This window comes from Lonchura striata, chromosome 10 (genome assembly GCF_050655825.1).
Source record: "Lonchura striata isolate lonStrDom1 chromosome 10, ASM5065582v1, whole genome shotgun sequence".
NCBI classification, from domain to species: Eukaryota; Metazoa; Chordata; class Aves; order Passeriformes; family Estrildidae; genus Lonchura; species Lonchura striata.
In genome coordinates, this window is record NC_140712.1 from 17811684 (window position 1) to 17838832 (window position 27149).

Consider the following 27149-nt stretch of genomic DNA (forward strand, 5'->3'; position numbering starts at 1 on the left):
AGGAGAGGTGACAGGGAAATGGATCTGGAGAGGAGGGGGAGGATTGCCTGGGGTAGGGAAGAAGCACGTGTGTGTGGGAGATCTGCGGGTGGAAGCAGTGTAAGGGAGAAATGGGTTTCCTAGGAAATACGTGGGAACTGTGCCTCTAAATTAACCAGAACCTTCCTCACCCCTTTCAATGTGGCTTTGGAGGCAATATTAGAATCTTCCTAATTATTTTTCTTGGACGAGTTTTGCTATTCTGATGATATTAATTATTCTTAAAGGTCAACAGCACTCACTTGAATCCCCTTCTGTTCTATCATGTAATCAGTTAATTAATTGGAAACCATTTAGCAGAGTCTGCTGAGAGCTTACCCTGCCGTATGCCCTGTTGTTTTGCTATTGCTGGAGATATATATATATATATATATAGTTTTGTATTTATACCCCTTCCTTCCCTCAGAGGTTCTGCAGAGCTCTTGGTACCATCCCAGTGCACCCCAGCCTCTGGCACTCCTCCTTGAGTCAGGAAAATTGGGGCTCAGGCCCAGCTGTTAGTTTTCTCTTTGCTAACCCCTTTGAGGTTATTCAAGGCTCATTGATTTCTGGGCATCCAGGTAGGTGGAGATATTTGAATTTTATTCTTTTTTTAAATATAAATTTGATGCAAGAGCCCTCTAAGAGCTGAGATCACAGTTGTTGTTTAGGAGGAAGAGGGAGGACCAGAACCTGTCCCAGCACATCTGTGCTCAATAAGCTGACATTGAGGCTCTTGTGTGGACCTTGTCCACTTGTCCAGCTTGACCTTGACCTTGTCCAGCTCTCCCAGTGTCTGCCTGGGCATTTGGAGTGACCTCCCAGCTGGGTGGTACCTCTGATGAGTACCTGTCCCTATTGCTTCAAGGATGTTCATAGAATAATTAAAGTTGGACAAAAACTCTAATGTGATCAAAGTCCAATTACAGTGTACTCAGAGATGCTGGGAAATGCCCTGTGGGTATCGCTGTCCTTCCCATGCCATCTCCTCAAGCTGTGCCTTGCCACAGCTCTGAGCTCCTCCCTCACGCAGGGCCATCGGGTTGGCTCTGGGTTCACTGGAAAATCGTGAGCAGGAGGCATTCCCTGGTTATTCTCTGTTCCCAGCTTGAAAAACAATGCAGTTTGAAGCAAACAGGGTTGGATAAACCCAGCCCCTTGCTGGAGCTGGCAGCTGGCAACCCTTGCCCTCAGCCGGCACTCATCTCCAGTATTACTTCTGCATGCCAAAGCAGGAGGAAAGCCCAGTGTACAGTAATATTTCAGTCTAATGGACCTAGAATGCTGCAGTTTGGGACAGAGGAAATGAGGTGGGAGCAGTGAAGCCCTGAGGACCTCTTGGCTGCAGTAGGGCAGCTATGGACAAAGGCTCTTGCTCTTGCCTGCTGCAAGTTGATTTTTCTTTTCCTTGAGCAGAAGACTGGCCAATTCTGTGGATGCTGTTGGACTCTGCCCTGCAGGGAAGCTGGCAGGCAAAGGGAAAGCAACTGCAGGGCTGACCCAGTTTTTAACCTTTCCCCAAGTCTTCTGAGAGTCCACATGTCTTTGGAGAAGGGCAGTGGACACTGCACACACCAAGGGCGAGTTGAGTGTAGTGCAGAGGGCCAGACCCCTGCATCTGCCCTGCCTCGAAGCACAGGGGACAGTGTGACCCGCATCTGGTGACGCCTTCCCATCTGTCCCGTGTGCTGGACTGAAACTGTGAGCAGCAATAAACTCTGAGGGGTGATTTGTCTCTGAACAGAGCTTCGTGCAGCTGGGAGATGCCTCAGAAGAGATGACTTGGAGGGTGTGCAAGTGCCATGGGGTAGGAGATGGCCTTTTAAATAAAAGCTGGGCTGGGTTGAAGGCAGCAGCAGGACATGGCTGCTGCACTGCAGAGGGAGGAGAGGTGTGGGGCAAATGTGCTGCTGTAGGAGCCCTGTGACAGAGGTGTGGTGCCTTAATGCCTTCCCTCTTGCTCTGCAGCTTTTGTTTTTTAATGCTTTTGTTTAAAGAACAATGCAGGAGATCAGCCCCTTCTGCATTCGTCAGCCCTGCTTTAGTGTGAGTTTGAAAATCAGGGACCTGCAACTGAGACATGCAGAGGGCTTGGTGGCTCCTTGCTCCAGTACCACACCTCCAGGAGCAGTGGTGTGCATGTGGAATGGCAGGGTGTCTTCTTGTGTGTCACCCACCATGGTGCCTCTCTCCTCTCTGGTGCAGGGTGCTCTGAGTTTGGGAAACTATTGCAGATTCTGGCTCCAGTCATAGAACAAGAAATAATTTGTGGGGAGTGAGATGATTATGTCATGACACATGCCTTACGAGGTACAGGACTGAACCTGTGGACAGGAGAAAGGATATAGTTTTGCTGCCCAAGTGCACAAAGGAAGATTGAACCTTGGAGACTTTTTGGTTCTGCTGTGTTTGGGGGTCAGAAAAGCCCTGGGGGTTGCTGGGCTGTTGCTTGAGGAGCAGAACTGAGCTGAGGGTAATGCCAGACCATGGCTGAGGACCTCTGTTAATTGTCTCACTCCTCCACAGCACCAATAGATGTGTCCTGCTGTTGAGCCTGCACAGGGAACAAATCCAGAAGAACTCCTGGCAGCTATGAAATCCCAGGCTGACCAGTCTAATGGCACATCCTGTTCTGCTCACTCTGCTTTCCTGGCATGTGAGGCTTGCACGCACTTGGCAGTGCCCAGTCCTTTTCCAGGCTGTCTCAAACGTGTCCTGCTGGGACTTGGGGCTGAGCTATTGGAGATTCCAATCAAGTCTAGTATTTGCAGAGCCCGATTTGTGGGGAGGCCTGTCCTGCCATAGCTTCTGGGACTTGTTGGGGTAATTTTAGCACATTCATTAAGGGAGGACATTTTTTCCCTTAATGAGCAAAGCTGCTTACTAAACAGGAAAAGGAGGGAGGGGGACAGGGAAGGCAGGGAGGGTGATGGGGAGTGTAACAGTGCTTTTAGAGGTCATTGGAGTTATCTGGCAGGGATAAGCAAGCCTGAACAGAGCTGCCCTTACAGCAGCATGTGAGACTGTGACATTTTCCTCTCCTGTGGCCACCATCACCCAGCTAAGGCTGCAGTGAGCTGTGAGATGATGGAAGCACCTGTTGTGCCCAAATAGCAAGGGAGTTGCATGCAGTGCCACCAACATATCCAGCACTGGGGACCACAGCTGAGGATGTGCATCTCTCCTCACATTGTTGCCAGGCACTCGCTTGTGCTCCCTCAGCCCCAGCTGCTCTGGGAAGTTAATCCCTCCCAGTCAGGATTTTCATAGTGGCACCATGTTATTAAAACGTGTGAAAAACTTCTTCCATGCAGAAATAAATGTGTCAGCTTGGAAACAAGGGCAAGTGGAGGATGGAGCTGCGTGGAGGAGGGACAGGTGCACAGGGTCCCTCCCCAGCAGCAGCGTTTCTGCCATTGCATTGAGCTGAACTGCATAAAATAACTTACAGTCTAATTACAGGTGCTCCTGCTTGTTGGTGTCATTAATGAGGCAACTGGCTTAATTTAGCTGAATAAAAATGGCTTTAATAGTGGAAACACTTTTGGCTGCTGCGTAATTAAGGGAAAAGAAAAAAAAATGCTTTCTCCTCTTGCATTAAAGTCCACTTGTTCTGGTCTGGACAGATCTGGACCCCTCTTTGTTCCACCTTCACCCATCCCCTTTTTAACCCCAGGAGCTCCTTCAAGACTCCATGGGGCACTCCATGGCCCCATCTGTCACTCATGCTGTGACAAAATGGCAAAGGTCACCTCCCCTCCCTGTCTGTCCAGCAAGGTCTTGGCAGTGCCTGTGGGAGCCATGGCAGAGTGTGTGGGACACGGCATGTTCCCCCCGAGATGGAGGAGGAGGATGGAGGGAGGAGCAGGAGCTGGGATTCAGCTGTCACTCAGTGGTGACAGCCTGCAGAGAGGTGCTGCTGGGGACAGGAGCAGGAGCCTTGGGAGCACGGCTGCTGCAGCAGGAGGGCTGTGCAGGGGTCTTGAGCCTGAGCTAGGGTGGGGTGGGTGGCTCTGCCCTGGACCTGCTCCACGTGAGCTCTCTCCAACCCCCTCTCCCTACTCAGCTCCTTTTGGAGGCAAAAAGCACCGTGGCAGCTACCTCTAGAGACTGTCTGCATGGAAAAGAGCATCTTGTGAGTGATGGAGAAATGTCCCATGGCAAGGAAGCACTTTGAATATGTTCCAGGGGTGCTGATGGCAGATCTGTCCTGGGAGAGACAGGCTCCTGTTCATTGCTGAGAAAAATGCAGGGGAAGGCATTTTGCTTCCTTCTTCCTGTGTTTCCTTGATGTGTGATGTGCTGTATTTTGTTGCAGGTGGAACTGATGCATAGGCTGTTATAAAGGTTGTCTGGCACGCTGCTGCAGGACTGTTTCCACTTTCCTATAATTGTGCCAGATTTTAATTGCTCAGACTGAAGTTTTCTCTTTTGGGTGTCTGCTCCTGGCTGATTCTATTTTTTCTTATTTCTTTCTAGTTTCACATAAGTGCTTTCTTAAATGTTTGAGGTGGCAAAAGGGATGTTGGAAAAAAGCTGTTTTGTTCAAGCAAGAAAATGGTGCTGCTGTTACAGAACATTCGCATCCTCCTTTTGTGGGGGGAAAGCAATCTTGTCAAAGGGCAGATTTTGCTTGGAAGACTTGCTTTTGCTCAGGGACTTCTTAGGTCAGCAGAATGGCTCTTGGTCCAGTTAAGGGGGAGAAGTTTGCAAAGGATGCTCAGGAATGAGTAAGGGAAAGGAGTAGCAGCTCTTCTTGGGACACTGCAGTTGGTGTGGGAGGGTGTAAAAGTGGGGAAGGTCATAGGAAATTTGGGCATGGATAAGGAAATTGAGGCTGAAAAATATTTGGAAGCAGCTGGAGAGCACTGAGTATTGTGATTCAGCCAGCTAAGAGGCAGAAGGAAATGGGTCAGGAAGAAGGTGGCACTGCCCAGCCATAGCATAGGATGGTGGGATTCTTCTCATGCCTGTAACAGGAATTTGGAGGTGGCAACAGGCTTGGAAATGCTGCAGGAAGGCAGAATGGGCCTTTGAGCGGCCTTGATTTGGATCTGTGAGAGGACTAGTTCTGGATGTGAGTGTCTTAATTTTCCCCAAACCTCCCCATTTATGCTGTACAGAACACTGGGAAACTTGGTGTGTGCAGCTGAGGTTTGTGACTGTGGGGAACCTTGCAAACACCAAACAGGAGTTAGAAAGTGCTGGAGCTCAGAGCCTCACCTGTGGAGCCATAATCTCATCTCCTCGTGTGCATGCACTGTGATTCCATCTCTAATTACAGAATCACATGCTCCCTTCCCCAGGAAACCTGTCCCATCCAGCACGTGGGATGGATCTGTTCTGGGGAGAAATCACTGCTGTGCAGTGAAGTTTCTCTGGAGGAGCTCTATTTTCTGCAGCACAAGTCAGTAGCTCTACCCTTTTGTATGTGGAATCCCAGTGCTGGCATCTCTGACCTTTGGAGTTTTTGTGACCGAAGTGGTGTATTTTTAACGTGTGTTTGTGTGCAGTTCCTTTTGGTCTCTGTGCTGAGGTTTGTCTCTGAGCCTGAGGAAGGACCTTGGTGACATTTTGGAGTGCCCAAGGTGTCTGTTTCCAGTGACAGACATGCTCCTCCCTCTGTGTGTCCACTCTGATCTGAAATGGAGCCAGGGGTGTGTGTCTCCCTGAGCAGCCCTGCAGAAGTTGATGGTCAGGTCAGATCAAACACTGGCTTTGCCCTTTAAGAACGGAGTCTCTGGCCAGATGTGTGCCAGGGAAGAGCCATCTCCTCTGTCCCTAATGCTTGCTGTGGGTTATTGTCTGGGGAGGGAGGAGGAGGTAGGAGTTGGTTTCCAGGCACTGTGGGAGTTGAGAAGCAGAGCACATCTGCCTGGCAAAGCCCCTTGCATTAGTGAGGATGTATCCTTTCTCCATCTCTCTGTGTCCTAAATTGTAATAACACGATCATGCTATTTTTGATTCCCTTATTTGCGTGGAAAGCCTGTTGTTTTTTCTCTTCTCTTTCAGAATCCAATTTTCTCTTGACATTTCTGCCTAATGTAGCAAAACATGACCTTTGAGAAAGGACATTCCAGCGAGATTCACTCCCTCCTCTGCATTTCTGCCTCTCTCCCACATCTTGCTGTCTCTCATGCATCCCCTTTACGCTTCCTTCTTCTCCCTGGGCTGGGGGAGGGAGTTTACTGTCTCACTTTTCAGTAACAGTGAGTTGCTCCTTCCCCTCCCACTTTTCATCTGTCTTTGCAAAATTTCCAGGTGGTCAGTGCTCTGGGGTGGATAAAGGAGGGAGTCTTGTAATATTTTTCTTCCCTCCCTGCTTAGCTTTACCTGCCTTTATCAGAGGCTGGAAGCAGTTTGTCTACAGACGTGGGAATGGTGGGATCACAGTCATGTGAAATGAGGTACCTGTGGTTTGCTGTGGTTCCCACAGCGGGGTAGTCTGATGTGAAGCAGAGCCAGAATTTAAAAAGGCAGCACTGTGCCATCCTTGTGTTTGGGCTTGTTCTTGTGCCAGGCTTGTGGAGAGCCTTTGGGACAATGCTTTGTTGTGTGAGCAGCTTCCCCACTCCTAATTGCAGAGTTCTATGCAGGTGGGACAGGACCAGAATTGCTTTTCCCTTGCTGAAACTCAGTGTAAGGGAAGAAATGAATCTGCCACCCCAAATCCTTGTGCCAGCAGGAGCCATTCAGGGGTTTGCTCTCTTGGTTTTAGCACTTATTTGCAAATCAGATGGGGTTTGGGGGCTGAGCCCTGCACAACTGGACTGCCTTGGGTCATACCTCCTACTTGGCCAGCCCAGAGCTGAATGAACCTCAGGTGATTGATGCCTCTGGCTCTTCATTGCTCTTCCCTGTGGGCAGGCTGAGGCAGGGGGGCTGCCCTGCCTGCCTGTGGCTCACAGCAGAGATGGATTTGGTGAAGGATGGATTTGGTGAGGCAGCACCTTCTGTGTGATCTGGAAGCCAGCAAAGAGGTCGGGCATTTGTGGTTCTCCCAGAACTTGTGATCACCCATTCCTCTGCTCACTCACCCATGGGCTGGTCACTTGGTTGGTGGCTCTCAGGATGTCCAGGTGTCCCTGGGAAGGCTGGCCAGAACAGAATGTGTTTAATTACCATCTTTTTGGGCTGTTAGAAACTGAGGGCTGTTCTGCTGCTCACACTGCTCCAGACACATTTCTTCCTCCTGTTTTTATTAATTCAGTTCCTTTTACATTCTTTCATCCTCTCTGGCTTTCAGCTAAAGAGAAGCTGTCTGCTGGGTTGAAAAGCTCTCCCAGGTAGATGAGATTTATGTTTTTGAAAGTTTGGGCAGATGGAGAGAGGGATGGGGAGCTGTTGGCTGCTGTAGCAGTGGTACCCCTGGGTGCACACAGCCATTCTGGGACACCTGGAATGCACAGCTACTGCAGATCATATGATAACACCTTGGTAATCATCGTGCTGTCATTTGAACCTGGCTGTTACTATTTTTAACGTGAGATTTGTACTTAATTTTTTGTTCAAGTTCTGAAATTAGACTTGCTCTTTTTGCTTATGGTTAGTTGAGCTCCAGATTCATGGGCAAGAATCAGACATTGGATTTTCTTTTTCCTTTCCATTGCAGCAGGATATAAATAATTTTTCCCCTTTAAAAAAAAATAGAGAAATTTTCATTTGGGTTTGTCCTCATTAAAGTCTCCCATTATGAAATCTGAACTTGGTTTCTAAACTGCTTGACAGCCTCCCCATCGAGGAGGATGATGAGCTCTGTGGAGGTGGTAGGGCCATGTGCAGGAAGAATTATTTACAGTGCCTACTTTATTTTTTTTTCTCTTAATTTTCAGAGACCTCTCCGGGAACCGGCTCACCACTCTGTCATGGCAACTCTTCCAGACACTGAGACTCTTTGAACTGTAAGTCCCACCCTGGGGGTATCTCCTGGGAAAAGACAGGAGGCTGAGAGGAGGAACGATTTCCAAATAGAGTTATTTTGAAGCCAGCGAATAATTACCTAAAACTCCAGTGGGCAGCAACATCCTTGGGAGGCTTTCCTGTGTATGGGAGCACCAGAGCAGAACTGCTTCTCTTTTAACTTCACAGCAGCTGGCTAATTAATGTCGGGATGATGAACAAGTCATGCTTGGAGTAGTAAATGGTTGACTAACTCTGGGAGCATGTTAGAAATACTTACTAGGCCAGATTTTGAGTGAATCTCTTCAAACACTTGCTCTCACCTGTTGCAGGGTAGGGCTAACTGCTTTTCTTTAGTTGGTGCACATGCTTTGCAAGCCACCCCTGTTTTTAGGCCCATTATTCCCTTTCTCTCTAGCAATGGAGACACCTCTAGCTCTGATGTGGGAGATGATGAGATAGTTGTGTCTCCTGGGGCACTGGTGGCCTTCAGCCTGCTGAATTATTGATAGAGCATTCAGCATCATGCTTGAAGAATAAGTGGACACGAAATCAATGGAACGTTGCCCTGATGACCTGTTTTGTTGAATTTTAGGAATAGTTGTTTGGTGGGTATAAAAAAATATATATGTAGGATTTGTCCCAGAGGATCCTGGGAAGCTCCATTCATCCTCACTGATGATCAATAGAGCTGTAAGCTGGAAGTGACTTATGAAAGAATAAAGACAGTCTTTCAAGTGGGAGTAAGTGTGTTATCACTGGTGTTACTGCAGTGTATTTTATTTCTGTCAAATTGTTAAATGAAAAATACTAATAGTGATATTAGAAAATGGAGAAACGCCCTTCTAATGGGGGAATTTGCCTTGCAGAGCTAAAATGCTGAATTCAGAATTTGTCTCCTTGCTGATTACAGCTCAAAATATTTTTCAAGCCTGGCTCGGGTTTCAAGTTTAATAGCATGAGTCATTTGTATTCTTAGACCTTTACTTATTGTCATTGCACTGTCTGGCAAAACCCAGATTGATGGTTGTTACCCAAGAGAGACCCAAGAGTGGAGGAGCAAATGGGGCTGCAGTCCTGAGCTGGAGGCACTTGCAGGGCCTGGGGTAATGGTGAGCCTGCAGATTAATGGGAATACTTCCAAAGGGGCTCGTTTTTATGTGCTTTTGCTTCATTTGGTCATATTTTGTTTCCTCAGGCACGCCCCAGGTCTGCCAGCTCCATCTGGGCTCAAAAGACCAATACCAAGCACAAAGGGAATTGAGAAGCTGCATTTTGGGCAGCAAAGGATATTTCACCTGATGAATACATCTGTGCTGTCCTGATATGATGATCCTGGCAGGGAGCTGGTGTGCTTGGGGTGGCTTTGGATGGTGTCAGCAGAGTCACTTGGGGCCAGCACTCTGCAGCTTGGCAAGCACGAAGGAGCTGAATTACTTGGCTCCAGTTGGAGCTGTGCTCAGAGAAGCTTTCTTGGAGATAACAAACCCCAATGAATGAAAGAAGTGCACAAAGAAATGCAGGGGATCACTGGGCTGGTTGGTAGGATGCCATGGTGGGGTGGGAAAGCAGAACTGATGTGGTGTGTGTGGTCCATGGTGTCCCATGGGGAGCCTTGGCATCATGTGGGGCAGGAGCCTCGGCTGAACCTCTCCTGCTCCAAACTGTGAAGGGGGTCTTGGCAAACCAACCTCTGGCAGCAGCTCCAGTGAGCAATTTAGACCTAAGAATGTGCCTGCCCACAGGGACTGCCCTGCTGTTGGCTGGGCTGGACTAAGAGCCTGGTCAAGCCCATTTTTCCTAAAGAATTGCTTTAGGTGCTTTGTGACAAATGTTCCCTCTGAGTAACTAAGGATCCTTCATCCACATAAGCACGGCTAGGACGGAGATTACCACAATAATGTGGTGAAGCTGTTCCACAAACGCAACAGGAGAAGGATATTTTATTGGATGTCCCCTGAGATGTCAGTTTTTAAGGGGCAGGGGGATGTGCCTGCAGCATGCTTCCTGACACTGAACTTTGGAATTGTTGGAAAGAAGGCAGCACAGAGGTGTAGCCTGAGCTATGGGCTCTGAATAATCATTCACATAAAGATGTTGGGAATTAAGGTACGGAGACGTTACCTGCTGTGAGGAGTTGTGGTCCTGACTGCTAGAAGGATGGAACCTGTTGTGAAGAAGAGCAGATCTCCAAGTTGGGGAGAAATTACTAATGGATCCACAAAAGTGGAAAATACTGTATTTTTTTTTTGAGAAATGCAGAGGATGGGTGAGTAAGAGACAGTTTTTTGGCACACTGAGCTCCAAGGAGGCTTCCAGAACCTGGGAAGGAGACAGAATACATGGCCCACATAAAGCGAGTGTGAAACACTGGTGAAAACTAGAAAGGGAGTTGCAGATTGACATCAGCCAAGGAATTGAAACTGAGCCCAAAACTCTGTGGAAAGGGAGAAGGTGGTGAGCAGCAGAGGCTGATGCAGAGACAGCCTGGGGAAGACTGAGCAGCAGCATTTGTGAACAGCAGTGGAGAGGCCAGAAGACTCCGGGGACACAGAGAAGCTGGCCAGAGTCTCTTCTCCAGAGGGCTGTGTTTGTGTGGAGGGTTGGTGGAACAAGTGGGTGCACCAGAGATGCCTTATACTGAATTCCAGTGCCCCTGTGCTATCAGGAAGTCATGGATCCAGAGGAAGGAAAGTCATCCAAGCCAAAACCGTGACTTACAACGAGGCAGCTCGGAGCAGTGGAGCATGTGGTGAGGGAAGCAGTGGGAGGATTGTCTCCAGGAGAGTGCTGGGACGAGAGGAACTACAACAGAGTATGACATAGAGATTGCCAGGGAACACAGACCTGACAAAGCCACTCACAGTGAACAATGAGGAGTAAAGATCAGAAGAGTACTGGGCAGGTGGAGGGCAACTTGGGGCTTGAAATTGCTGCTTGGCTGCATCCAAGGCGTCGCAGCCTCATGAATGTGGTAATGCTTTAAAGAAGAATTTCTTGTTCAACAGAACTGAGATTTTTCCCTGCTGACTCACTGAAGAAAGGATGGCAAAAATGAGGCACACTTCCAGAGTATTATCTCTTGCTCATTCTGGCCAGAAACAAAGCTTGGAATTGTTTCCAGTAACTCCAACCCTAATTCCCATGGCATGGGCTGACCTTGACCAGCAGGGCTCAGGCTAATGAGTGCACAACTCTCCTAAGTCTGAAGCTGAGTGTGTGCAGGAAAGCATCTGACACTGCAACAGCTCATAAATGTTGGACTTAGAGCCTTTCTTATCCAGAAGTCACAGCTGGTTTCCTCTGTCATGTCCTTGGCTTCCTTTGTCATATCCTCAGAGAGCTTAGAGCTGACATTTCAAGAAATTCCTTCCCGGAAAGACCTAAGACTGGATCCAATTACATCTTTGGTTGTATAAAACCTTGTAGTCCTGAACATCTTGCTGCTCTGCCCGACCCGCCAGCATTTCTAATACCAGCAGTCCCTGCCAAGTTGCCCTGCAGTACATTTCTGCAATGCTACAGCAAGAGGCTTTGGTGGGGATGGGGCACAGCAGCATTTCTGTTAATGTTATGAGTCCAACTTAATATGGTTTGTGCCTCCAGCTTTGAAACTTGTCACCACTGGCAGCCCCAGTAATAGAGCTGTGGCCAGACAGTGGGTCTGCTCTCTGTATTAGCTGAGCCAGCTGTCAGGCAGCACACACCACTCCCTGTCCCAGTCCTTCCCTTTCTATCCCAACCTCTTCTGGCAGGGGTTCAGAAAAAACAGTTTTGGTTGGACCACCAAGAGAAACACTGGTTCTGGGAAATTAATAGGAATTTAAAAAATTAGATTTTGTTCTCTCTCTGCTGTGTGCTCTTTGCTTCTCAAGCTTAGGGAAATGGCCTCAGTCCCAAGGTAGGAAGAGCATTTTAATTGTAAGAGTATGAAACCTTGGCAGGAATTTTATGTGAATTGAAACAGACAGAAGAAGTGTGGCAAGGATCTCTGCTGCCCTCTGAGAGGTTTTAGCTGCAGACAGCTTTGCTTTAGCTGATGAGGGGGGACACATGGGACAGGGCATGTGTCTCATTTAGCTGCCTTGTCTGGAAAACAACTGCTTGTGTGTGTGAAGTCCCTGTCTGTTCCAGAACACACTGGAGTGTTGATGGCATCTGTCTCCCACACTGGTCCACCCTGGTGAAGGCTGTCCAGGCAGTTTTGGGAGACAGTGGGTGCAGCTCTCTGCAGGGAGCAAAGCTGGGCTCAACCAGGCACCAGCAGCATCAGTTTTGTTGAAGAGTTGACTTGATGCCTGCATGGCTCTAGGGTTTCAGTTTTCATGGGTCATTGTTCCATCAAATGGCAGCTCATGGAATGATTGCCATGATTTTCCTCTTTCCCAAACGTAGTGTGCCTGTTTAGGGAAGGGGTTGTGCCCTGAGTACACCCTACTGTCACTCTCTGCTTATGGTGCTGGTGGATGGCTCTGTCTCAGGTGCAGGTTCAGACCCTTTTTGGATGCACTCCTTGAGTGACAGAGCAGCTCTGCTTGTGCAGGGAGCCCAGCTCCCTTACAGCTGTGATATTTGCTATTTCTCACAGGCATTTTCTGTTTTGAGGAGGGCTGGAGAAGGTGTGGGTGTGTGCACAGCTCCTGAGTGCCTGAAGCCAAGCACAGTTTGGCAACAATTTCAGCCTGCATGCCAAAAATGCCCTTTGGGTTTGTTTGTTCGTTCCAGGAGTAAGTTGTGTTGGATGTGTCCCACAAAGGGCCCCTTACCTTAATTCTCACTGGGATGCTGCTGCACCCATGGTCTGCAGCACATGGCAGTGTCCTCTGGTCCAACAGTGTCTTTTGTCCAAAGGGTCCCTTGTGGCCCCCAAGGTGTTGCTTCTTGCAAGAAGAGAAAATGCATTTATGTCCACAAGCAGAGGGTTGTAGGTAGTGGGGGTGTGTTGCAGAAAAGTGAGAGGAAGAGTTGGAAGTAGCTGCATCTCCTGATGGTCCCTGCAAGGGAAGGAGACTGAGGAGAGAATTGAAAGTCCAGGTTTTTTGGGTGGGTTTAGGACAATGTGAGTGTGGAATTCCCTATGCACCTCCCTGGGGAGCTGGCTGGCATGGCAAGGCAGGACCAGGCAAGGAGGAAAGGGTGTTTTCTGCATGTTAGGAATGCTTTAGCAATGCATGTTAGGGACAACGGGTGCACACACGTACCCTTTCTACCCGCAGAGCTGTGCCAGCTGCCCGTGGCACTCAGCACATCCAGCCCCTGATGGGAGTTAATTTGTGCAAAAGCCCCTCTGGGGGTCTCGATTAGAGCGAGTTACACCGCTGGTGTTGGGGCAGGCTGTGGGGAAGTTCTGCCCTGAAGCCCGTGGCTCCTGTATTATTCATGGCCCTTCATGAATTAACAATGGGCAGGGAAAGCTGCTGTCTATTACTTACAGAGCTGCCCTTAAGTGCTAGGACAGCAGCTCTCCCAGCAGCCTCGTTTGGTGAGGATATTTGCAGCAGGGCAGAATTTCTGCCCCATTGCATCTGAGATCCCCCACTCCCTGCCAGGGCCCAGGGTACATCCCCAGTTACCTGTCCTGCCCTTACCCACTTGCCATCCCGTGTCCTGTTGGCATCAGTAATTCTGGGGGCTCCTGAGAAGGAGATTCCTGGTTGTGTAGAAGAGGATGTAAAGCCTGTGCAGAGCCCTGGCAGTACCTGTCAGAGCACGCAGGGAATGTCTCATCACTCAAATCACTGTGCTAATCTGCTCTGGTCTGTTAAATTTAGTGCTTTGGCCTTTGAGTTGCTTGTCTGAGCCTTGTACCTGTGTCACAGAGGTTTATGTGCTTTTGGTGGGAAAGAAATGAACTAATGAAAAGCCACAGAGTGAAGCTTAACTCAGTGTTTGCTCTGAAAAAAAAGGTCAGATGACATCTTGATGTATTTGAAAATGCAAAATGGCACCATTAGGGTTCTGGTTAAGCAGCCCTGGGTGCTACCAGAAGACCCCTTCAGTTCCTCCTTTTGCAGAACTGTATTGACAAAACAGCAGCTGCAGATGTTTGGAAAGTTGTTTCCAAATCTTGTTAGTCGGTGAAATTAATTTTGTAAAAGCAAGCATGAATTTTGCAGTAACACGTGGAACAGAGCAGGAAAAAAGCTTTCCCCTGTATGATGGGGGATCTAGATATCACATGAAACAATGGTTTGATCTTTGGAGGTGCCCTTCTGCTTTGAGGTGTCTGAGCGCATCTTTGGCACTGCTGGCTCTGCTGATCCCAACTCTCTTTGCTTTACAGTTGTGTGGGGAGATATTTTGTTTGTTCAGGTTGTAACTCCTGGTTTTGCTCAAATTATTGCAGCCAGCTTTGGTAGCTCAGTCTTGACTGAGCACTGGGCTATTCTCCCTGCTGGGACTTGGCCTTCTTGCATGCCCACAGACACCTGCAGAGCTTTAAAAATGTAAATGAAATGGTTAATAGGTTGGAAAATCAATTATAATAAACATTCCTGGTATATAAACTATGTGTAAGTGTGGTTTAAATGAAGTACATTAAAGGCAGTGCTTTTCTCCATTTCTCCTGGCCAGGTCAGCAGGGTCTCAGCACAGTGCTGATTGATTTGATTAAAATGCATGTTCCCCTGCACATTAGCTTGTGTTCTGGGTCACCAGGAGCCTGTGTTTGTACAAGGAACTTGGGAGAAGGGCTGCCAGCTTCTCTGAGTGCCTGTGGGGACTTGAATTGTGCTTTGCCCAGCAGAGTCTAGGACCACTGCTGAAGTGGGATTTGAAGCTGTCTGCTCCTCTGCTGAGGGGTGACTCTTTTGGGTGTCTGCGTGACTGTGCCACCAAGCCTCAGTAGTGCAGATCTTGTGGTGAGAGGCAGTGACTGTGTCTGCGTGCTGCCTGGGAGATGTAAAACCTTGTGTGCACTCATGAAGGAGACTGTGTAAATGCATGGATGTGTGACCATGGCAAGGACAGGAATAATAAGTGCCAGAAGAGCCCAGGGGATAACGCAGAGAAGGTTCAGCTTTAGCTCTTACACATGCATGGTGGCTGACCTCCTTGGGGGTCTCAGAGCCAGGTGACAGCTCTGCTCATCCTTCCCCACCCCACCATCCTCTCTCACCCCTCTCTGCCCGCAGGAGACTAGAGAGGAACCTTTTTAACTGCAGCTGTGACATCCGCTGGATCCAGCTCTGGCAGGAGAAGAGCGAGGCAAACCTGCAGTACCAGGATCTCTACTGCATGACCATGGATGCAGCCATCATCACTTTGAAGGAGATGAACATCACCCAGTGTGGTAAGGGTCCCTGGGCTGGACACGAGGGAGGCCAGGAGGGATTCCTGTCCAACCCAGCACCTCAGCTTCAGGAACCTGCTGTAGCAGGATCTCACCACGTGGTTGAGAACAAGGGGGTTGAAGCTGGTTGGCATAGTTTGTAGATTAAAAATAGAATATCTGGGTAAATGTGAGGCTCCTATTAATGTGCATATGAAAGATATTGGGTGATTTGGGGCATTTTCTTCACTGCATTGCTGCTGCTTGTCAAAGTGTCTGTAGTGAGTCTGTGTGATGTCTTGAAAAGAGCTGTTTCATGTAAATCTTCCTGTGCCTAACGAATCCTAGAAGCAGCATATTGTTAAAAGACCCTGACACTGAATCTTTTATAATTACTCTTAGGAAATACATGTCTCTATTCATTTTCTTTTGTTTTATTTTTCAATTGAAATCCCATATCTGTAGGGAAGAGCCAGAAGTGACTTTATATCTCTTTCTATTTCCTACTGATGTTTAAAAGAGTCCAGCGGCCCCAGGAGCAACATGAGGCATGTTCAATAGTTATCCCCTTTTCCTTCACCTTGTTCACACATCAGCTGCCTGTTTGGTGTCAGGTTTTGCTCTGCTATTGCTATTACTGGAAAGCATCCCTTGCAGAGTAAGGAAAAAGAGATGTACCTTCCACAGAGCAATTAAATTTTCTGTACACAAGCAGCTGTCAAACTCACAAGCTGGAAAAAGGAGGAAAACTAGACTTTTTTTTTTTTATATAATCATCCTCTGTACTAGGGATTTGGGCTTGTTACTTGTAGCAGTAGTAGACAAACAGCACACACGTTTGAATTTGCATGACTTGTTTTTTTTTGTTTTGTTGGTTAGTTGTTTTTTTTTTCCCAAGTTCACCCTGTCACTTTAAGCTCTGGAAATTGGCCAAAGTGTGCCTTTGTGTGGATGAACTAAAAAGATTTGAGAGTGCTGTAGTTTCCGCCCCACATGGGATGAATAAACTGCAAGGATTAAACAGCAACAAAAAAATCCTTAGGGATCAGGGAGAGGAGGAGAGATGGCTCCATCAATGGTGGTATTAGACTGCAGGGGACAGCAGGGTGCTGATTTGGGAGCAAAAATGTGCTGATGTGCAGGGTAAGCATCTCCTCTGACCATGCAAAGTCCTGGAAGGGTAGGGAGCCACAGTGGTCTGCTTTCCTCAAGAGGAGTCTTTATGTTCAAGCATTAAGACTCCAGGGATGTTGATTTGTCCTTGTCCTTTGGTGCTGAGGGCAGGCATGGCTTGGTGTGGCCATGTTTGATCCCAGCTCAGCCTGGAGAAGACCATACATTGTCCTTCCCATCTCCTTCTCCACTATTCCTGCCACATATGCAGCTTTGCCAGGTTTTGACTGCTGATTTCTTTCTTCTGGTATCACCCTAATCAGTACAATGCTCCTTCCTGGTGCCACTCTCTGATGGCCATGAAAGGGTGTGTGTGTCCCCATCCATGACTTTGCCTTGGCATGAGGGATGCTGCTGCCCTGTGCTGGGATGGGACCACTGGTCAGTTCCTCCTGCCCTGCTTACTCAATTTGCCTCTGAAAGCCTCCCTTACTCAAGAAGACTTTGTCTTTCTTGCAACCAGCACTGTCTTGTTTCACATCACAAGGATATTTGGTGCCTGTGGAACTGGTGTAAATCACAGGCACCATAAATCAGTGAATCCCTCTGCTACCACCGAGGAAGAGCAAGGGCACCTTCTATTAGGAGAGCTGCAGTTAATATGAGGACACATCCTTGGTCATCTTTTCTTGATTGTTATAAATTAGAGGGATACTTTCTTCACCTGGAATGCTGAGTGCTCTGTGCCTTGTCCCTGGGGGTGGGGATGCCTTGGATCCTCTCCCAGTACACACAGTTTTCTCATCCCAGGTGACTGCCCTCGTGAGCAGCTTCCGTGGGAGTAGAGAGATGGGTATGGGGGTTGTGTGAGAGGAAGAGTGGCCAGAATTGGACAGCAACTTTTGGATTCAAAGCTGATGAGAGGGTCTGCTCAGCTGGCACATCTCCAGTGTCTACATTTTCCCCTGTCTCCAGCACCCCTCCTTTTCTTGGTAGGACGAGGCCATTCTGTTGCCTCATGCTACTCATCTCGGGGTGCTGGAGGCTGATTTGGAAAGCAGCTTGGTGGGACCTGGGTCCACACACTTCCTGCCCCACACCTGAGTAGGTTTTTTGTCTCCTCTAGACCTTCCTGAGATCAGTGTGAGCCACGTGAACCTGACGGTGCGGGAAGGGGAGAACGCCGTCATCACCTGCAATGGCTCAGGATCGCCACTGCCGGACGTGGACTGGACCGTGGCTGAGCTCCACTCCATCAACACCCACCAGGTAGGGGCTGCAACGCCTGAGGGCTGCCTGTGCCCAGTGTGGCAAGAGTAAAGCAGCCCCCATGGTTTCCCAGGTCTGTGCGTGCAGGGCAGAGAGTCAGGTAGATGGTATGAGAAAAGAGAAATTGTTGTATCCAAAAGAAAGCTGAAGTCATGCTCTATCCACATGAGAAGCTGGGGGCTCCCAGAAGGCAGGAAAATATTTCCTCTGTAGGGCCAGAAAGTGAAGATGAGAGAGCCTCAGAGCTCAGTGCTCCCTGATTGAATTAACTCGTGTGTCCTCTGATCCAACTCCAGTGAAACTGTCTGTTTGCAATAGCTAAGTAAGATTTTCTAGAGGCTGGCCATGTTTATCAATGCTACAATGGCTCTCCCCTTCCCTGTATTCCCTCTTACAAGATGTGGTGTGTTTGATCAGGTGAGGAAATACCTCCCTTCACCCAGATCCCAGCTGTCTTTGGATTGTGGAGACCTCCTCACATGGAAACTGTGATCCTCCTTTTCTGGGAGTGGTAGAGGGAAGGAAAGGAGCCACCAGATACTGATTTCTGTCTGTATTTCTCTCTGGGATTTTTAGACCAACCTCAACTGGACCAATGTTCATGCCATCAACTTGACCTTGGTGAATGTCACCAGCGAGGACAATGGATTCCTGCTTACCTGCATAGCTGAGAACGTGGTGGGGATGAGCAATGCCAGTGTGCTGCTCACTGTCTACTGTAAGTACCAGTGGAGAGACCTTGTCCCTACAGAGCCCAGAGGGGCTGCCCTGGGAGCTGTTTGAATGCATGGCCACTTGCTACCTGTGTCATACTGATTTTGTGGGTGAAGATTAGGAGGAGCTGAGCACAGTGAGCTGGAGGTGGATCCTCGCACAGCTCTCCTTCTCAAATGTCAGTAATTTTGCTTTCCTGATGCCTGCATTGATCCAGAAATGAGCACAAGAGCAGGGAAGGAACAGCAGTGTCACAGTGGTGGTGGTGGAAGTTTCCTGCCTGTGTCTTGGAAGATTCAATAGACTAAAGGAAAGCCATAGAGGGACTAAAAATCTCTTAACAAAAGCAAAGTTTCTTTCCTGATGCTATGTGAGAGGTTCAATGGCACCCTTGCTAAAGACAGTTTAAAACTTGCCACTAATTTCAGGGATGTTAGGACTTCCTCTCAGGTCAGGTCCTACAAAGTTAAACTGCAAATGTCATATAAATGTGCATGTGTCAAATTTGAACTGTTCACTTTTATCTGCAAGTAGCTCAACTTTCTTTGTGCTTTCTAATATAACAAAACCCTGACCTTAAAAGGAAGTTTACACAGCTTTGTGGTCTCAAGCAGCTGAGATTTGCTATATTTTGCTGTGTCTGTAATATTTGCCCTTACTCTGTAGTTTGAAAATGTCCCCCACCTCGACCTTGCCATGTAGAGCAGAGACCCTTGTGGGATTCTAACTGCTCTTGGTAAAACCATTCATGCTGTGTGATGCTTTACTACTTTCATCTTCCTTCCAATAAGTACTATTGATGGATTGAAGGATGGAGGTAATTAAAGTTCAGCCCAGCTCAGAGCTGACTGGTCAGCAGATGGATGTTTTTTGCACGGTGTTTTAGCATCTGTTCCTCCACCCCTTAAACAGCACTATGCCCATGCCTATTTTCACCCGTGAAATCCTCTAAGCTGCTGACAGTTTCTGCTACCCTTGCTCTTGTTGCACAGAGCCATCACTCAGGCTGTAATTTTACACTGAAAAGATCTGGATTTGTGCATGTAGGTGGCTGCCTGTTTTGAATCCCCTTGCCAGGAAGATATGAACAAGCCACATGCGGATCTGGGCTCGCAAATGAAAGAGGGACATGACTGTGTGGTTCAGGGTAGATGGGCTCTGGTGGGAGAATTTTGCTGAGATCCAACCAGCTTTGCACATTTTTCTCCTTTCTCAACTTCACTGACTTAAAAATTCAGTGTCTTTTTTCACAAAGATGGGTCAAATTTAGTATGTTGGTTTTCTTCCTTGTGGATGCCAAATGGATTGTCTTTGCAGCTGGATGGTAGCAGGAAAAGAAGAGTTTTAGGGAAGACATAAATCATTGTGTCACATATCTTTGCACCAAACTTGTTCTTCTAGTTCAGTCCTTGCCAGCCTTGGGGTTTGGGACCTTAGGTGTAGGCGTTGTAAATGGGGTTTCAGAAGTTATAGCAGAGCAACATTTGAATTCTCGGTGTGTCCCAAGGGGAAGACAATGCATATGCAATAAATTGCAGGTGGAGTTTCTGCTTTTCTTATCCCTCTCCCACTCTACTCCCTCTAATTAAAACACCCCTGGCGGCTGTTCGGCGAGTGAGAACTCCTTTGGGATATTCAGGCAGTCAAAGCCCCCAAGGACAGACAGTCTCTGGGGGATGTTTGCTTCCACAGCTATGCAATCCAGAATTGCTCGGTGTGACTGGAGATCTGCCACGGGCACCTTGCACATCTGTAATGTAATGGAACATTGCTACGTCACCGTGTCCTCCTTAATGGGGACAGGCAGTGTCCCTGGGATCCCTAGGGGGAAGGAGAGCAGTGGTAGATGTGTGGACAGGACAGTTTAAGCTTAATTGTTTCTGGGCTGGTGAAATTTCCATCCCTGTCTTTTATTTATACCCCTGTTTGGGAGGCCAAGAGGACTCAGACCCTCCTTTGAGGGAGGGTGGAGTGGTTCTCATGACAGTGCTGCTTCTTTACAGCCCTCCATGGGAAGAGTAGAAGGAACCAGTGATTTTGGAGGTTTTCATTGCTCTTAGTTTCTGTGGTGCACAGAGTGGTGGCGTTGGGTGGAGGTTGCTGTGAGCCTGCCATGTTTCTCTCTGCTAGATCCCCCTCGCATCCTTACTCTGGAGGAGCCGGTGCTACACATGGACCACTGCATTGCGTTTGCAGTGCATGGGAACCCAGCTCCCACCCTTCACTGGCTGCACAACGGCCAGGTCCTCCGGGAGACGGAGATCATCCGCATGGAGTTTTACCAACAAGGGGAAGTGTCTGAGGGTTGTCTGCTCTTCAACAAACCCACTCACTACAACAATGGCAACTACACGATTGTGGCTACCAACCAGCTGGGCTCAGCCAACCAAACTATCAAAGGACACTTCCTTGAAAAGCCTTTTCCAGGTAGGATATTCAGTTTATCTCATCAGGGCTCCTTGCAATCCGAAGGTCTTACTATGGCCCTGCCAGGAATCCTTGCACCTCAACAAGGCCTTGACAGCCCAAGTTGGCTTTGTCTGAACATCAGGTTGGAAGATGTGACCCCTGGCAGCCTCTTCTTCTGACCAGTAGGATTTTCCTACACAAGTGTACTTTGGTGTCATATGGACTCTTTAATGCTGGAGAGGTGCTAACTGCTTTAGATAATTTTATTTTGTAGCATATTCTGTAGTGTGTTTATTTATTTATTTTAAAGACCTTTAGGAATTTCCATGGGAATAGGATGTAAGTTTGGCCAATTATTTTGGATCTCTTTTTGGGTGCCCCAATGATGTTGCTGAATTTTTTCTAGAGAAAGTGTTCTGCTTTGTGGTAGTCATAAGCTATAGAAAGGAAAAGCCTTTGAAGTGATGCAGCCTGTCCCTTTGTTTCTTTTACTTCTAGCTTGCATCTGTGTAATGATAAAAGCTGGATGCAGCGGTGTCAGGATTGTTTTCTTTCTAAATGCAATATGTGCAATTCCAGGATGACAGGGCTACAAAAGATGCGACAGCTCAATTAGTCACTTTGCATCAGTTTGCTGGGATTTCTTAACTGATTGCTTGGAATTCCCTGTTGCACTCCTTGGTGATTCACAGCTTATGCGTAAAAAAAAAAAAAAAAAAAGTGTTTGAGGATATGAAGATCCATCTCTGGGAAGCACTGTAGAGACTTTTGTCATGGCCTGTCTGCTCTGTAGGAGCAGCTTGGTCTGTTCCCTGACAGTGCAACACCATGCTGGCCATCATGGAGTTAAGATCTGTGTTGCCTTCAGGAATGATGCCATGAGAAAGTGGCAGCTCTAAATTGGCCCCTGCAGCCCAAGAAAATCCAGCAAAATAGGGCGTTTGCTAAATATAGCAAAATACCAACGGTACTCTCATTTATTATTTATATCACACCATATATGTACACAGAGTTTTCCCGCAGGTCAAATATCATCAATGCAAACCCAAATCTCTGCCTTGAAGATCTGACAATTGAACAAATGAGCTGATATAGATGGGAGTGGAAAATGTGTATTCTGACTTCAAGGATGCTGCCCTATTTGACTATCTGACCTATTTATATTTCCTTCTGTCAGGGCAGAAGAGCATATCAAATGTAGGTGGGTGAGGAGAGACGCACAGGTTTGCAGTCTCAGCTCTGTCAGGTCCCACCTTTGTGACTCAATTTCCCCATCTGTGAAACGAGGGCAGCTCCTAAGTAGGTGCTGGACATGCAGGAAAGGGAGGCAGATATGCTTCCCTTCTGGAGAGCTGATTTTGGAAAGGAATCTGAGCCACACTGTGGTGTGGAAAAGCACATTGTTTGAAGAGCATCTTGTGTAAGAGGCTCTGGGAGAATGGGGCTCTGTGAATAAATGTAAAATACTGCCCTTGTGAATGCAGCTCCACCCATGCCTCATGTGTTGTTGGTGTGGGATGCTTACTGACCCATTTCCTTTATTTCTTCTGATCCAAAGTCCCAAGCCATTCCTCACCCTGGCAGACCCTGTCAGCCCAATGCAGGATGTAATTTACTTTCCTTGAAGCATGTTGCTTCGTCCACTACCACAGCTGGCATATACATTCACTGCAGCTGACATTTATAATTTCCCATTTGAAGGTAGATCCTTCAGAAAATGCCACACACTGAAGGTTCCCCAGCATGGCTCATTCAAGCCTCTTGTTGCAATTCACACATGCAAGGGCTTTGCTGTCACTACCCAGGGTGAGATTATTATTCTTAATTCATTAATGAAAACATAGTGCCTGGAAGACTTGGTCAGCACAGAAAAGGACCTTTGATCATGTATTTTATATCCCTGGTCAAAACCCTCTCATTGATAAAAGGCCACACTGCTTTTTGGGCTGAGAGGAGCAAGGTGCTGTTAGAAGCTGGGATCTGGGACATGTAAGCTGCATGCCACATCTGCCTTCTCTCTGATGCTGCAGGGCAGTGGCTCCCATGACAGATTTGTGTAATTTCCTTTAAGAATCTCATTGCATGTTGTCATTGGTATCTCTGCCACAGGCTACTAACTCATTTAATCCACAGAGGTTAATGTACCTGTGATGGGTGTTCAGTTCTTTGAGAACTTCTCATAGAACTCAAGTTGGCTGAAATTTCTTGGCTGTTTTTTATGCTTGGAAAAATAGGGTATAATAGGAAAAGAACCTTTTTGTGCATTTCTGTTGAATTTACTTAGTCCAGCAGAGAAAAATGGAAAGGGGAAAATGTAGAAGCAGCAAGAATTTTATTACTAGACTTTGCCTTAATAGAGAAGAAAAAGTCTCAAAATAAAATATTTTCTTCCTTTTTTTTTTTTTTTTCCCTCTCTTGCTGGAAAAAGCTAGGGAAAGTTACTCTTTTGCTTGACTGAAAACAAAAAATATTTGTTCTGGTTTTTTTTCCCCTGGGAAAGGCATGTTTGTCACCTGGGGTTTGTTTTACACTCCCCTTCCAAACCTCACCCATGTTCCAGTGTGAGCATTCCAGCATCCTTCCAGGAGCCCTCTGCCAGCAAAGCTGTGCAAACTCCAGTTAATATCAGCTCAGTGTCTTACAGGGGCGAGTGAATTGGAAGCTGACGTGATTCTCACTCTGTGTAAACTGAGTGTCACCGAGGGCTTTAGACCTCACTGTCTGGGGCCTCGGCCACCTCTGGAGCTGAAGGAGCTTTGCTGAATAGACTGGAGCAGTCAGCAGGCTGACAGCAGAGCCTGCTGTGGTTGTCTCAGGCAAGAGGCAGCTCCTGGACAGCCACAGCCTCCGTGTGCAGTTCAGAAGCTCTCAGCTGTTCTGAGTGGCTCATGAAGGTCACAAGAGATCTCCTCTAACTCCTGGCCCCAAGCTGGGCTCTCCTTCCCTCTATGAGGGAACTGGTCCTTATCCTTGAAGGATTTTGTCCATAGGTGGACACTGCTATGCAAGGCAAAACCTGTTTCTCTCCCCTCCATGTCCATCCGGCAGAGCCCTGTGTGTCTGTTGAGCTTTGCTTGTCTGCTGAAAGCAGGGGTGTTTACCATCATTCAGAAGTGCTCCTTGTTCTCCATTTTGGCCCCATGGTAGCATCCTCCCCCTCCTCTTTCAGCCCAAGGTTCTCCATCCTGACCTCCAGCAAGTCCTGCTGGCACATGCACTGCAATTTCCAGGAACAGTTGCCCAAGAGGGAAAAATATGATTAGTTGGTTTCCTGGTCTCTTTGGGGTGGTGGAGTATGTCTGAGGTGGGTGGGGAAGGAGGCCTCTTTCCCTTTGCTGTGCTGCTGACTGTGTTGCTTTTCTCTTTGTCCTTTCCACAGAGAGCACGGACAGCTTTGTCTCAAGTAAGTGTCTCCTTACCCTTTGAATACTGTGACTGGTTTGTTTCTGTGATTTCCCCTTCCCCCCTGTGATTTACATAGCAAGAATGAGGAAGTCAGAAGCAGGTTGGTGGAGGTTGCACAAAACGCTGGCTTCCCTGTGCATGAACAAGATTGTTGGGGAGCTTGTGATCCGCTTGATAATCTTATGAGACCAGGAGATCTTCATCTGCCTCTAGTGTTTCCCAAAGAAGGTCCTATAAAGGAAATGATGGTTGGTTGTGGTGTAGCAAAAGGGATCTTAATTTCAGGCAGGTTGGGCTGTCCCCAACAACATCTCTCTGCTGTGGGCTGGGATGAGAAGCAGGTCTCAATTCTGTTGTGTTTCTTCAACAGATTCTTCCCTCCCCCTGCAAAACATATCATACACCACAAAAAGCATTCAACTTAATGTTTGTTCAGATCAAGTTTTGCTGGAGTCAGTTGTGTTTTAACCCCACTTAGCTCAGTAAATTTCTGAAAATAGGAAGAGGGCTCAAGGGTGGTGGGAGACTATTCCAGGACACCAGGCACCCAAATGTTTCTCATTTGTGAGGCTGGAACAACATCAACATAGTGCTGGTCTGTGTTTTCTCTGCTGGTGTGCAGAAAGGAACTCTCTGATGGTTGATTTGTGCCTTCTCAAACAGAAAGCTGCAGCCTCTCTTAGGGGTGAACTGAATCTCCTTGGGCCAGGCACTGCTGCTGGAATGTGCTGGTGCCTTGGGAGTCCCGTGGGAGCCACACTGAGTTTTCTGTCTTTGATGTTTTGGTTTCAGTCGGTGATTATGAAGTGAGTCCCACCCCACCGATCACTGTGACCCACAAACCAGAGGAGGACACTTTTGGGGTGAGTCCTGGTGTCTTCTCTACAGAACTGCTCAGTATTTGTATTTCTCTGCTGTTTTGAGTTGTTTGCAAGAGAAATCTCTTCCTTTGTGACTCAAGGCAGGAATCAGAAGGATTTTGTGGCTTGTGTTGGGCAGGTAAAACACTGACACAAACCATCTGATCCTCTTGGGTCTGCAGTGTGAAACCAGGGAACCCTTTGAAAATAAGGCATCCTGTGAAGTCTCTGCTGGCAGGGTCAGAAATTCTCACTCTTAAAAAGCAGCACCCAGAGAACAAACAAACAGGCAATTGTGTGTTTTGGACTGTTATTGATCTGGTAAGCTTAGCCTGGTGAAAGACCTGGGTTTAGTTTGGTTCAATTCTGTCAATGTGTGTTTGCCCTCTCTCCTGCTGTGCAGGACATGCCTAAAATGAAAAAGAAAAGTAAGTCTAGGGCTTATCAGATCTCAGCATTGTCTTTCTTCTGCAGAATCCCAGTAGGAAAAAGAAAAAAAAAAAAGTGTGCATAAATATTAGAAGAAAAAAATTAGCATGTTACACAATTGCTCTAATTCTGTAAAAGTTTTAAGATCCTGAAATCCACAAGGTATCAACAGAATAAGCAAAACTCCGTCCACCCTGGTTTCAGTTCTCATCTAACAGAAAATCTCCTTTAACTGAAGTGGAAGCTTTGAACAGTGAGGCTGGAGTAATAATGTGCACTGATTATTAAATATAAAGCACAGAAAACAAGCCAGGGATGAAAATAGAGTGTAAAATAAAAATTTAAAAATATTATAACAAATGTACCGAGAGCAGGGAAAAAGATTGCAAAATGAAATTACTTCTTCTTAGTTAAATGATGTATTTTCTATTATAGCAGAATACAGTTTTGTAAAAGGAAGCAAAGTCTAAATGCATCACAAGACCCAGTACAGAACAATTGGACACATGCCAGAGAAATTGTTGTTTACATCAATGCAATAAAAAGTATTTTGAGCAAAGACTTGAAGTAATAAATATTAATAAATATTAAAATAAACCTGGAATTGTAAACCCTTTAGGGCAAGGAGGTTTTCTTTCCCTGCTTGTACACTGCCATAGTGGAACCACAGCTCCAGTGAAGGATGTGGACATTGCTATACTATAAATATTTACTAGTAAAATTACAATAAATAGGAAACAGAGGCTTTTGGAAAACTCCTTTTTACAAGGAAAAACTCCTTAGTTCTACTTAATTTTTTTTGTCTTCTCTTTGTGTTCTATTATTTTCCCTCAGTCTGTCCTGAGGGATTTTTGGGTGGAGGCAGAACTGTGCTCCCAGCTGAGCTTTGAAGAGCTTTAGTGCTGTGATGTCATGGCAAAGAGGTGATGTCACAAATGAAGGCTTGGGGTGTGATGCAGTGCAGGGAGAGCCCAGGCACTGGAGCAGAGGTTTTATTTTCCCTGCAGATATATGGAGTGAGAGAAAACTGGTGCCAGGAGAGTGTCACTGATGGGAAGATCCCAGACCTCCCAGTCCTGCAAAAAGCCTGTAATGCGTCCAAGCTGCACCAGGGCCTGCTGCTTTAGCTTGTTCTTTCCTCCATAGCTGACATCCACAGGGGTGCAGCAGGTGGTGTGAGCCTGTAGAAAGGTTAGCTGGGCAAGGAGGTGCTATATTTCTGATTTAGACTCCTAAATTCCTCTGTGTTGACTCTAAGGTTTCTTCCTTCCAGGTTTCCATAGCGGTTGGGCTGGCAGCTTTTGCTTGTGTCCTCTTGGTCGTCCTCTTTATTATGATCAACAAGTATGGCCGGCGGTCCAAGTTTGGGATGAAAGGTAGGTGCAGTTGCTTTCCCCTAGCAGGAGGCACCTTCCAGGATTGCCCAGCTCTTATAGCACACATGGAAAGGTGTTGTGGCTTTATTCCTACAACGCAAAGCCTTCCAAAGGGAGTGCAGTCCTCTTCTGTTTGTTGAGAGAGTAATGGAAGCAAGTGGACTGGTGGTTCTCACCTGTGTGAACTTCTCTGGGCAGAAGCACGTGTATTCCTTCTGAGTACATAACTGCATCTACAGGTTGTCCAGGAGAGCTTTGAGTCTGCTCCCTCCAGCCCTGCATCGTGTTCAGGACAGCATGGTCTTGGGATGATGCATGGGCTTCTGCTGTGCTGGCTGCAGAGCACAGGGTGTGCACGGGGAACAGAAGCATGCAAAATTGGTTTGA

At 47.3% G+C, this 27149-nt stretch overlaps 1 protein-coding gene across 2 annotated transcripts in view; it reads left to right on the forward strand.

Moving 5' to 3' along the window:
* The window catches only part of NTRK3 (neurotrophic receptor tyrosine kinase 3), a 202119-nt gene that overhangs the window by 45099 nt on the left and 129871 nt on the right, over positions 1 to 27149 (forward strand). For both annotated transcript variants that reach the window (XM_021530339.4, XM_021530338.4), the window contains exons 4-11: positions 7851 to 7919; positions 15051 to 15208; positions 17427 to 17569; positions 18146 to 18287; positions 20414 to 20710; positions 24072 to 24095; positions 24890 to 24960; positions 26660 to 26762. In XM_021530339.4, coding sequence (XP_021386014.1) covers positions 7851 to 7919; positions 15051 to 15208; positions 17427 to 17569; positions 18146 to 18287; positions 20414 to 20710; positions 24072 to 24095; positions 24890 to 24960; positions 26660 to 26762 — 1007 coding nt within the window. The remainder of the gene's footprint in view (positions 1 to 7850; positions 7920 to 15050; positions 15209 to 17426; positions 17570 to 18145; positions 18288 to 20413; positions 20711 to 24071; positions 24096 to 24889; positions 24961 to 26659; positions 26763 to 27149) is intronic.